Source organism: Phaethon aethereus (genome assembly GCF_964289735.1).
Source record: "Phaethon aethereus genome assembly, chromosome: 1".
NCBI lineage: Eukaryota > Metazoa > Chordata > Aves > Phaethontiformes > Phaethontidae > Phaethon > Phaethon aethereus.
In genome coordinates this window covers 190,524,481-190,535,845 of record NC_138575.1, presented here as the reverse complement: position 1 = coordinate 190,535,845, position 11,365 = coordinate 190,524,481, and the positions used below count along the sequence as shown (strand labels likewise).

At 41.4% G+C, this 11,365-nt stretch overlaps 1 protein-coding gene across 1 annotated transcript; it reads left to right on the top strand.

The window, feature by feature from the left end:
• Positions 1-834: 834 nt before the first annotated feature.
• MED4 (mediator complex subunit 4) lies at positions 835-9,938 on the top strand (the record flags this gene model as incomplete). The annotated part of the gene is made up of 7 exons (XM_082014628.1): positions 835-923; positions 3,279-3,345; positions 3,680-3,850; positions 4,258-4,315; positions 5,301-5,387; positions 6,191-6,322; positions 9,249-9,938. The coding sequence occupies 7 exons, from the start codon at positions 835-837 to the stop codon at positions 9,419-9,421; spliced, it is 777 nt and encodes a 258-aa protein (XP_081870754.1). The 3' UTR covers positions 9,422-9,938.
• Between the last annotated feature and the right edge of the window lie 1,427 nt (positions 9,939-11,365).

Genomic DNA, 11,365 nt, shown 5'->3' with positions numbered 1-11,365 from the left:
GACCTCTGTAATGGATGCAAAGCTGCCTTTAGCCTTCACGGATAGGTAGGTCTGCCCAGGCAGCATTGGCAGGTAAGGCAGGTCACTGCTAGGTCCTGTCACTTACGGGACAGACAGCCCAGGTAAAAGGAGCCCTTGGCTCTGTCTGATTTAAAGCTCCGGGTTTTGTTAGATTTTCAGTATCAGACTCTTAACTTTCTTCAGCCATTAGTAAAGCACCATTTCATCCTCCATCTGATAAAAAGCACCTAAGGGATTACTGGACAGCAGGACCTTCAAAAATTGAGTTAAAAAACTGAAGACGTAGTTCACTCACAAGCCTTTTCTTTGCAGTTTATTTTCTGTATCTTTAGCGTACATATGAATCTCATTTAAGGGCTCTTCTGTGGAAATCCGGGGACTGGAAATGCATTCCAAAGAGCAACGAGTGCAGATCCTTGTGTAACAACCCAGCTCCAGGAGAGAGCGTTTAACAAACACGCATCTGGCCTCGCCGAGGCAGATGTGACCTCCTTTCCCCTCACAGCCACGACTCTCCGCGACGAGCACCGCTTATCTCCCCCGGCCGCCCAGCCCTTCCTTTCCCAGCCCTGCCCGGCCCCTCCGCGCCTCACGGGGGCCGTTTGCTCCTCAGTCCCTTCCCGCCCCGGCGCGCGCCGCACGAGGGGCGGGGCAGGAAGCGCCCTCCCCGCTGCCGGGCTGCCCTGCGCATGCGCCCGCCGCGGGGCGGCTGCAGCTCCCACCTCCGCCGCCGGGGGCACTGCCGGCTGCCCGCGCGGGCCTGGCGCCGCCGCCGGGAGGAGGTTCTCGCTCGGGTCCGCGCCCGGGATCGTGATGGCGGCCGCGACCGGGGGCGGTGGGGAGCGGAGCAGCACCCGGGACCGGCTCCTGGCGGCGCTGGAGGATCTTGAGCTCTTGGCCAGGTACTGCGCTCTGCTCACCGGCCCTCCGTGCTCGGCTGGGACGGCCCCAGGCGACGGCCGAGGTGCCGGGAGTGGGGTGAGGGTGCTCGGCGCTATACGTGCGCGGAGCCTCCGACGGCGGCGGCGGCGGCGAGAGGAGCGGGTGCCCCTGGGGTTGGGCTGGGAGGGGGGAATTGGCCCGGCCCGACCGCTCGCTGGGCTGCGGGGTGGGAGGAGGGCCCGGCCCGGCCGCGGTACAGGCGCTTTCCTGCTCTCCTGCCGTCCCCAGGCTGGCTCCTGCGGGAGGGGGCTGGTGCTGCGCCCGGGGGCTTGGCCCGGCCCTGCGCCCAGCTCCACGGCTCTCGCCCCAGTAGGAAAGCATCGGCCGTGTTTTGTTTCCTATTTTCAGAGCAGAAGGAGAGCTTCCTTATTCTTCCACTTGCCTTTCTTTCTTGGTTGACACCTGCATTTCCTGTGAAATGCACACACCCACCAATTTTAGGCTTTTTTTTATTCACTAAAAATTACGTTTAAGTCAGACATTTGTAGATGGTGTTGCATGACTTAAGCCATTCTGGTCATTGCCTGTATTAGTGTTAAACTCACTCAAAGTAGGCTGTAGAGCTTGTCTTTGGAGTGATACAAATGCTCGGATACTTAGTCCCATGCTCTTGAGGACCAGTAACCCTTGTCCAGGTTGTCCACCATGTTGTGGAGGCACAGCTGGCAGTGCAGTTAAACCGGTTCCTAATTATTTTCCGCCTCTCGAGGAGAACAGGAGCTTAGGAAAACTTTTTCAGAGGAAATAACCCGTAGTTTCTCTGTGGCTGGCTCTCTCGGTATGCTTACCACTGGTAGGACAATGAAAATATATTGTTCAATTGCTCTTGTTGTTTCTGGCTAGGTTTTATTTTCAGTTTTACATTTGACTATGACATAGGGGTTGCTGGAGAACATGTGTTTTTGAAGAGGAAAAAAAGAGACTTGCTTTTCATCTAAACTTTTTTTTTTTAAACCTTGAGACTAATATTCTACCATAATGAATCCAGAGCAACCTTCAGCAGTGTTCAGTGAATCTTCTGTTGATCGGCAAATTGTTACTGCACTGCAGAGCTAGGCCTTTCACAGTCATGGTACTGGTTTGATGGTAGGGGAAGAAGATTAACCAATGTGTCTAATCTGTAGCCCTTGCATAATTTTGAATCTGCATCTGTGCGTTATTGGGCTAACACAGGACAGAATTACAGCCCTCCATGACATCAGCCTTGATGGTGGTAGTTGACCTAGTTAAAACATACATTATTTGCTACTGCTCAGTGTTGGTCAGGTATAATAAATCTTTAGTGACAATGACAAGTTTCTCTATTCTCTAACTCTTTTTGATTATTTTAGCATTCAGGAGTGACCAAGAGACATAGACCAAGATGGTAGTTAGAGCTTTACTGCTGAGGGGCTTCTGCAGACATTTTGAGAAGTACCTGTTTTCATTTTAAGGTTCTGGCGCCGCTGCTGTATTAGTCGTACTTCCCACTTAGCAGCTTGCATTGGACCAAGCAAAGTATTGCTCCAGGGACAGTGTCTTCAGATAGACAGTTACTCGTGTAGCGTTAAACTGCCATCCATAGACTTAAAAGCCAAATAAGTATGCTGAGTTTACTGCCTTTTTGCATCATGGTCGTCTTGTTTAGTTTAGAGTCCCCTCTGAAGTTCTTGATGGCTTTTCAGAATGGTGGTGAAGTAAATTGGGTACGAGGAAGCATGATCAAGAGCTATGTTTGAGAAGCACTTCTGTCCTAGACCTAGAATATTATTAGCTTTTTGGTATTTGTGTTTGATATGCAACTGATATACCATTGTGGAAATACCTGTTGTGATAGAAGTAGTTCACAACAAACTCTTTAGCTGTTTGAAAGTGTAGACTTAATTGCTTTAAATCTAAGTGTGAAACTTGTTCTGTTGGGTAAGAAATGGAGGAAAAGTACAGAAATAAAATAGTGAAGACAACTTTCATGCCCTCTCGCAACAAACAAAGGCAGTAGAAGTAGGTTATGAATGCATTTCATTGTGCTGTTTCTTCTCTCAGCTTCTGCCTTATGTAGTTTGGCAGGAACTTAGCACATTCCATGAGTACAAATACACATGAGCACTTCATGAGCTCAAAGAACAAAGGAGAAAACATGCTCCAATCGTGAGAGTATTCACAGAATTACTCTTAGTTGAGAAATCCCTGCCAACACTGTACTATAAAACTGGAAAATACTCACATCCATGAATACTTTTGTAATGGTATCAGTACTCTAACAAGTTTGGGATGACTTGATGTGATTTACAAATAATGCCCTAAAAAATTGCACAAACACAGAATTTTTCTTTCAGGGAACTAATAGAAATTTTGGCAATTTCAAGAAACCAGAAGCTTCCACAACAGGGAGAGGAGAGCCAGGTAAGCTGACTTTCTGAAGTATTTCTTTGAGCAAGTACTTCTAAATTTTTCCTTTTTCCTTTTTTCTCTCTCTTTGTCCTTGCCTGTACTCAAGCTAATGATGATGATGGGGTTTTGGCCCCACTACAAAGGCATTCTAGGTCCTCATGTTGTTTTTGTTCATTTGTTGCATGCTTCATAGGCTGTTTCTGCAAACAGAGGAAGAAATTTTGTTTCATTTTTCATGCAAACAGAAATACTCCTATGGATGTAAGTTGCTCTTCTTTGCAGCAGGATTGAGGGTGCATTGTTACTCTAGCTAAGTTAAAAGTTCTACAAAACTCTTGTTCAATAGATCCTGGAACTGCTGATTCAGAGAGATGGAGAGTTTCAAGAGCTAATGAAGTTGGCAGTCGATCAGGGGAAAATCCATCATGAAATGCAGCTTTTAGAAAAGGTAGTAGAAAAGAGGGATAATGATATTCAGCAGCTGCAGAAACAACTTAAAGAAGCAGAACACATACTGGTAAGTTTGTAATGATGTGTTTGCTTTTGAGCTTCTACTTGTGGAAAAGGTTGTTCTGGAGAAAGTGGTGTTGTGTTAGTTTGAGAAGATTTAAATATTTAAAACTTCATAAAAGCTTAGTGGTTTCGTGGTGTGTTTTTTTTCTGTTTTTTTTCTTTCCAGTATTTCAAATACTGTTTAGTTATGGTATTCAGTTTTGTTTTATAATGCTAATTTTCTTCTAAACCTATTTTGCTTCTGTATATTTTGAAAATGTTCAGTGATTATTTTCTCAGTTAAAACGCAATCAAATGCAAGGGTTTATTCACAGAGCTGACTTTATGTAGAGGTTTACAAATTAAAGATGCATTGAAGGTTTGGTTTAGTTTGGTGGTTTTTTTTGTTTTTTTTTTTTTTTTTACAACTAGGCAACAGCTGTTTATCAAGCAAAGGAAAAGCTGAAATCAATTGAAAAGGCAAGAAGAGGCAAGTATCGCTGATTGTACATACTACATAAATGCAGTTGTAAAGAAAGTTGCTAGTGAGCTCAAGTTAGGGTTGGGTGGGTTTTTCTGTAATTCTGCCATCACAGATTTTGGATGCTTTATGTGTAAATGAATTTCCATTTCATTATGAACCTATAGCCATTTCCTCAGAATAAGGGTGGGAATGAATTATTTTTTGTGGCAAACATATTTTAATATTAAAACTTAAATTGAAGTGTTTCAACACTCTTCTTGGACCGATGATACTACATCTGATTACCTGAGTGTCTCACCAAAGGCAAATTGCCTCAGTAGGTCTACTGAGGAAAGGGAGAGAATGTTTCTATTCATGTGTATTGTGAAATGACTTGCATTTGAAAGAATGACTAGTTGGTGATATGGGTTTGTAATTTGAAGCAATTCCTGCTATTCTGTGGCACTTACCAAGCTAAGCTGACCTTTTTTTTTTTTTGTGGGAGGCATTTTCTAGGTGTTTTATTACAGTATCTTTTATCATTTCATTACACCTCTTCCATATTAAAAAAATCAAGGAATTTCATAAAGTTTCTATTACTTGTAATGCGGGCACATATTTAGAAGGGCTGCTACATGTGTGTCTATAATTTCTAAACAAACAAAAAAATTTCTTAACTGTGGAAAATTCCATAATAAAGCAGGTGCTGAAGTTTTCTTACAAATTGTGCTTGTCAGCTACACTGCTTAAGAGATTGGCTTATGTTTTTCACAAGGTTGAAGAACTGTTGACATTGAAGATGTACTGAATTTGGGGCTATAAAATCACTTTGCTGCAAAGCTTTTCCTTGCATAGTCTAAGAATGCTCTAAGCAGTCATTGCAGTTGAAGCATGCTCTTAATGTTTGACAAAATGACATTCCCAGTCTTTTCAATATTAGTGTCCAATGTCCTGAAATAATTGAATGATATTACATTTTCAAGAGATTGCAACTTTTCATCCCTTCTTCCAGGTGCCATTTCCTCTGAAGAAATAATTAAATATGCCCATAGGATCAGTGCTAGCAATGCTGTTTGTGCTCCTCTGACATGGGTACCAGGTAACTATCATGTTTATGACAATAGATTTTTTTATAATAAAGCATATTCAGTGTCTGGTCTTCTAATGCTTTTATATCGTGAAAAACACTGGGGCTTACTAGAGTAACATTGTTTTCAGCTGTTATATCTAATATTTTCAACAAAAATGGATAGCCAAAGTCCTGTAGGCTTTACATATGTCATCAAAAAGCTATGAAACTGTGTTCTTCCATTAACTGACTGAACTCTTCTGCTCTTCTTTCTTTGCTTTTTTCTCCTGAATGCTCGTCCCAATTATAAGTTAGAACCAAGTATGTTAAAGGCATAGAACCAAGGTTCTGTGGTTGGTTAGAACCTTGCATGTGCTTGGTTGTGTTCCCTCCTGCCCCTATAATATTCTTTAAAGGGAATGTTAGTAACCAGTGGAGTCAGAAGCAGGGCTTTCATTATGTCAGATTTCAATTTTGGGAACTATCCTCCTTGTCCAAAATGAGAATGTGGGGTGTTTTTTTTTCAGTTCCTGTTCTTGCTCTTTTGCTGTAAAGTAGCAGGGAGAGCAAAGGTATCTTTTAAACATGCTTTTTTTTTTTTTAAAATGTGGCTTTTCTGCCAAGTTTGAATGAACAAAGAAAGCCTAAGTGAGAGACAAACTTGGATTTTAACAAAACAGCTGTGGTGCTCATTGCTGATTGAAATAATCACAGTATGTTTTTTCTTTTTTTTTTTTTTTGTTGTCAGGAAACTAGGCACTGAAGAAAAAGTTTATGTCTGCAAGACAATTGTGAAATATTTAAATTTTTTCTTTTTTTTTTTTTTTTTTAAGGGGACCCACGTAGGCCATATCCTACAGATCTGGAAATGAGGAGTGGTCTCTTGGGTCAGATGAACAACCCATCCACCAATGGAGTTAATGGACACTTACCAGGGGACGCACTTGCAGCGGGCAGACTGCCAGGTAGGAGAAATTCAGTTTTGTTTTGCTTTTCTTTATTCCTTGTACAGTCATAGCAATTACACTCTTCCCTTAGCAAAGGCAAATCAGAGTTAAAATCATAAAATTACGGGCAACATAGTTCCCTAGCAGTGAAGATCTAGTAAATAAAGTTAACAATTAGAAATTGTATAATTTTATGTCATGCTACATCATACTGCAGACACTACAACTAAGTCAGTGTAAACAAAATTCACTTAGTTACCCTTTGATTCACTTATTTTAAATTGCAGTAAGTAAAGTGATACCAAATCATATTAAAAAGAAGCATTTTCAAAGCAAACTTTTCTTAGCAGTGGTGACAGAAAGTATGGAATTGTGAAAGCTATATTCAGAAAAAGAGAGGTTTATTGTCATCCCCTATCTTCCTTTAAATCTACGCTCTGTACATAGCAAGACTGTTCCTTAGAAGTTGTGGATTGAAAACACATTGCAAAGGACAGCTGATAAGGTAGTACCTTGAGTGTCGGAATTGAGCTTTAATCCCTTAACTACTTAGTGAAATAGGCACTTCCACTAACTTTAGTGGGATTCATTCATTCACGCTAAAATAGAGTTTAGCTGCAAAAATGCAGTAACTGAATCAAGAATTTAGGGGTTCTGTACCTGTGTAGCATTAATCTACCATGGTTAGACTACATTGTGGAAAAATTCTTAGTTTGGATTCATGGAAGATCTGTAACGGTTCTTACCTGTCTTTTAAGCCACTTGCAGGTGTTGCAGAAAGCTTGTTTTCAAAAATTATACTGAATATATTAAAAAACCCCTGTATCACGACTCCATTGGAGAAATAGCAAACTTGGATTTTGTGTTTCCAATCATCTGTCTAATCCTATTGTCACCTCTTAGGAAGTGACTTAAAGTTCTGCATCATGTTGCTTTCTAAACCTCTGGCCTTGGATAAAATGGGTCATTGAGCTGAATAGGAGTGGCACCCTGACATCTGTCCATAGCAACCCACCAGGGCAATACTGAGGATGGGCCCGTGTATCTTTTCTGTTCTTTTGAAATATGGTCAGAGGAGGTGTTAAGGTTGTGTTTTCCTCATGGAATTTGAGCATTTTGTTTTGAGCATTTAAGCGTAAGTTTTGGTAGAGCCCATTCTTGCTGGCTCCTCTGCCTTAGGGGATGCAGATTTTCTCCGTTTACTTTTGATGCTGTCTCTGTAGGAACTGAAAGCTTGCTCTTGAGGACTTTTCCTTGAGAAGCTGAAAAATGTGGGATTTAAATTTCTCAAGTAAAGTTGTTAATTGAATCTGGGTCTTCTATGTCAGGGGAAATCCTCTAATTACTAGACTGTCAGGTAAAAAGGAAAACATCAAAACTTAGTTTAAAAGAAAGTAGAGGCTGCCCTGGTATTTTGCGTAGGGATCCTGAATCTGTTAGTGTGTGGAGGCATGTCCTGAGAATGCTAATTATGGGATCTGGTCCTTTTAGAGACTTCTGCAGAGAGATGTCTGGTTACTGAGTCCTTACTGAGTCTGCAGGCCAGCCTCTGGGCTGCTTGGTAGCCTCAAAACTCTGAGGCTGCTTAGCACACACATTCAATGCTATTAAACCAGGTTGAAGCATGGCCACAGAATGTAAAACACTGGCTTATGTTCTCAGCTGGTTCAAATAAAGTTGGTTAACTGCACCACAGCTGGGATGACACCACCTGGTACTGTTGTTGGTGATCCTAAAGCAGGCACAGAACTGGCATAAAGGCTGTGTTCTCGCATCTGCTGGTGGGTCAGATTTGTACAGCTAAGTAATGCATCTGGTATGACTGTGGCTGCTCCATATGTGGAGTCTCAGGTGTCTGCAGATTGAAGACCAGAAGCTACTCTGTGTGTGTGTGTGGAGTCTGTGTGCCCCAGAGTTAGACAGCACCTGAGTTGAGAGGAAGTCTACCATATATGACCCCCCACTTAGACAGTGCCCTCTCTTTCTGTACTTAAAGCCCCACATGGGTGGGCTTTTGTTTGCTTCTGACTCCACCTAATTATTTTTAATACTAGCTGTAAGAGGGAGATAGCTGGTTTCTTCTATGGGATAGACTTAGCTACAGTGTCCGGTAATAAGGGGAGAAGAACAGCACAGCAGTAGGAGCATCAATTAAAAGGAAGGGAGCAGAAATGGCACATAGATGTGTACTGCAGCTTAGAAATGGGAGACATTTTTGGGGGCAAGGAAGGGAGAGACTAGGAAGTGTTGTGGAGGGAGGGTGGCTTGGCAGAGAGTATAGGATGGGATGGCTTTGGAAGTAGGAGGAGAAAAGAAGAAACGGTGAGAGCTGGGAGAAATCAAGAGGCAACTGAGTCTGGCCTGGCTGGGGCACAGTGGGGCATTGCCACCTCTCAAGTATCTCGTCACCGTGGTCCTGGTTTTCTAGTAGGACACTTCTCCCTTGCACTTGGTGCACCATATTTGCTCTTGGAAAAATGATAAGCAAGGTGTTTCAGCCAAATTTGCATAAACTCCTTTACTCTGAATTTATATGGTATACCTTAAGTATTTTTTTTTGATGTAATGTTTTCATCTATTTTTGCATACTGACAGAGGGTGACCATTTTCATTACTGACAGTGGTTGTGAATGTTAAGTCAGTTTAAACTCTGCTTTGAAGATGAAAAGCTCTGTATGAACATAGACTGTTTTGAAGTGGAGTGATGAGAGATCAAGAGACACCTACATAATGGGCGCCTCTGGCAGAGTAGGATTTTACAGTGATAGAATGGCTCCATCATGAGATGTTTTCCAGTTGTTACTGGAGTGTTTTTTCATCTGTCCAAAATTCAGGGAGGATTTTAAGATTTGTTTGACTTTTAAATTGGAGTTCTGGTTAAACTGTCTTACTGTATTTGTTGATATACAAAGCTGATAGTTTGATTATGCCCCTTTTTTTCCAGATGTGCTTGCTCCTCAGTATCCTTGGCAGTCAAGTGATATGTCGATGAACATGCTACCTCCTAATCATAGTAATGACTTCATGTTGGAGCCTCCAGGACACAATAAAGAGAATGAAGATGATGTAGAAGTTATGTCAACAGACTCCTCAAGCAGCAGCAGTGACTCAGACTAGGTACAAGAGGGACAGTATCCCTAGTAGACCTTTCCTGTGGTGAAGGTAGGTTGGATGCTGTTCGTCACAAATTGCAATACCCTTTTGTTATGCTGGTGGCCCTGTGTAGGGAGAAGATAACAGCTGACTTAGAAATAGGGTGACTAATTTAAAACCATGGACTTTAGATCTAATTTTTTTTTTTTTTTCACATATGATATTCAAGTAAAATGACTGGGAGCTTTCTGCTGGAAGAGAGATGCCAAATTTCCAGTGATTATGTAAATGTGTGAATGTGTACGTTTGCAAGAGATGTGTGTGTATATATATATGTATTTACTATACATTAGATGACAAAAATTCCTGGGAAAAAAGGTGTAAGGGGAATCCCCTTGTATGTTTCTTAGTAGCTTTACTCTTTTGATGATAGCCTTTTCTAATGGCACAGAAATGAGGCATGAGATTTGTAATTTTAATATCTTTTTTTGTTACTGACTGAATCTACATTCTTGATAATCTTGTGTGTGCCGAGAACAAAAATATGGCAATAAGGGGCAAAAAAAAAAAAGTTTGTAATTATTGTAATATATAATGAATGATTTGTCATAAATAAACTCAGCTTTGTAACTTTACGTTTCATTTTGCAAACTTACATCTTAGATGAGTTATTGTATAATGTCAATATTCAGCACATTTTATCCCAGTATGTGGTTGAATTCTGACTGAGTTTCAGAAGTTTGTACTCCATTTTTCCATTTGCAAAATGCCAAGTCAGTATTAGAAGCAGCTGAGCAGTCAGGAACTGACCCTATCAGGTACACATAGAACTGGGCAGACCCTGAGGCAGTTGATGCAGAGTGCCCATTCGCAAGACTTCACCAATGCTTTGGTTAAGCATCCTGGGACCCTGGAGTTGGCACACTTTGGGGCATGCTGCAGGGTCAGCTCCTTTCAGTTCAAAGTGCTCACAGGTTCTTTACTCGTCACCTATAATTTTTTCAGTTCTTTGAACCTGCTAATTTGTTTACTTCAGCAGTTGCATTTCCTGCCTCAGCTACAATGTTCTTTCATCTTTCCAAAGGCACTTCCCTTGGCTTTCCTTTCCTTGTTCTGTTTTGCTTAAGGAGTCATTTTATGACCAGTACTTTTCTCTTTAGCTTTCTGATTTGATCAGGGGGTTATTTATGTGAACTGTTGCTCATGGCAGTTACAGGTTTCTGCCCTGCAACGAGGCTTCCTGAAGCACAGATGACAATTCTCTCTACTTTCACATTTTGTAGATTCCTCGCAGGAAGTAGCTGATAGATCAGGTCCTTCCTCATTCACGCAGACAATCTCTCAAATATTGCTGTAAGTAACGCTGCCACATACGACCAACATATGTACAAGATCCATACAGATGTAGAAACGAAAAGGGACCTCTTCGGTTAGGTTCAATCACGTAATACAGAGCAGTGTTTTTTGTTTTAAAAGAGAAATAGGGCCCCTCTCAATCATCCTAGTTAACCTTGCCTGCCGCTGTTCTAATTCACATTGGCTTTTTTCCCTTAAACATGTGTGATCAGAATCATACACAATATTGCAAAAATGCAGTTTCTTAATGCTTTGTACCATAGGATTAGTATTTTCTTCCCTAAATGCCCCTCCCTTAACATATCTTATGGCCCAGCCACAGCTCACGAAAGTCTCTTTCGTCTTCTCATTTATAAGGATATTCTTTTCTTGGAATGAAGTAAGAATAGATATAATTAATACTTATGGAAAGCATAATGTGCAGTTTACCCAAAACTTTTATACGGCTGTATCATATGATTCGCTAACTGAAATATTGTGGAGGTGGGTGATTGCTTCCAGATATAAATAAGAGTGAACAGAAGCAATGACCACTTCTTTTTCTGGGTTGTTTGCTTGTCTATTAAAGGATTATATGGGACCAATGTGTTACATCTAAGAAATAGGTAAGAT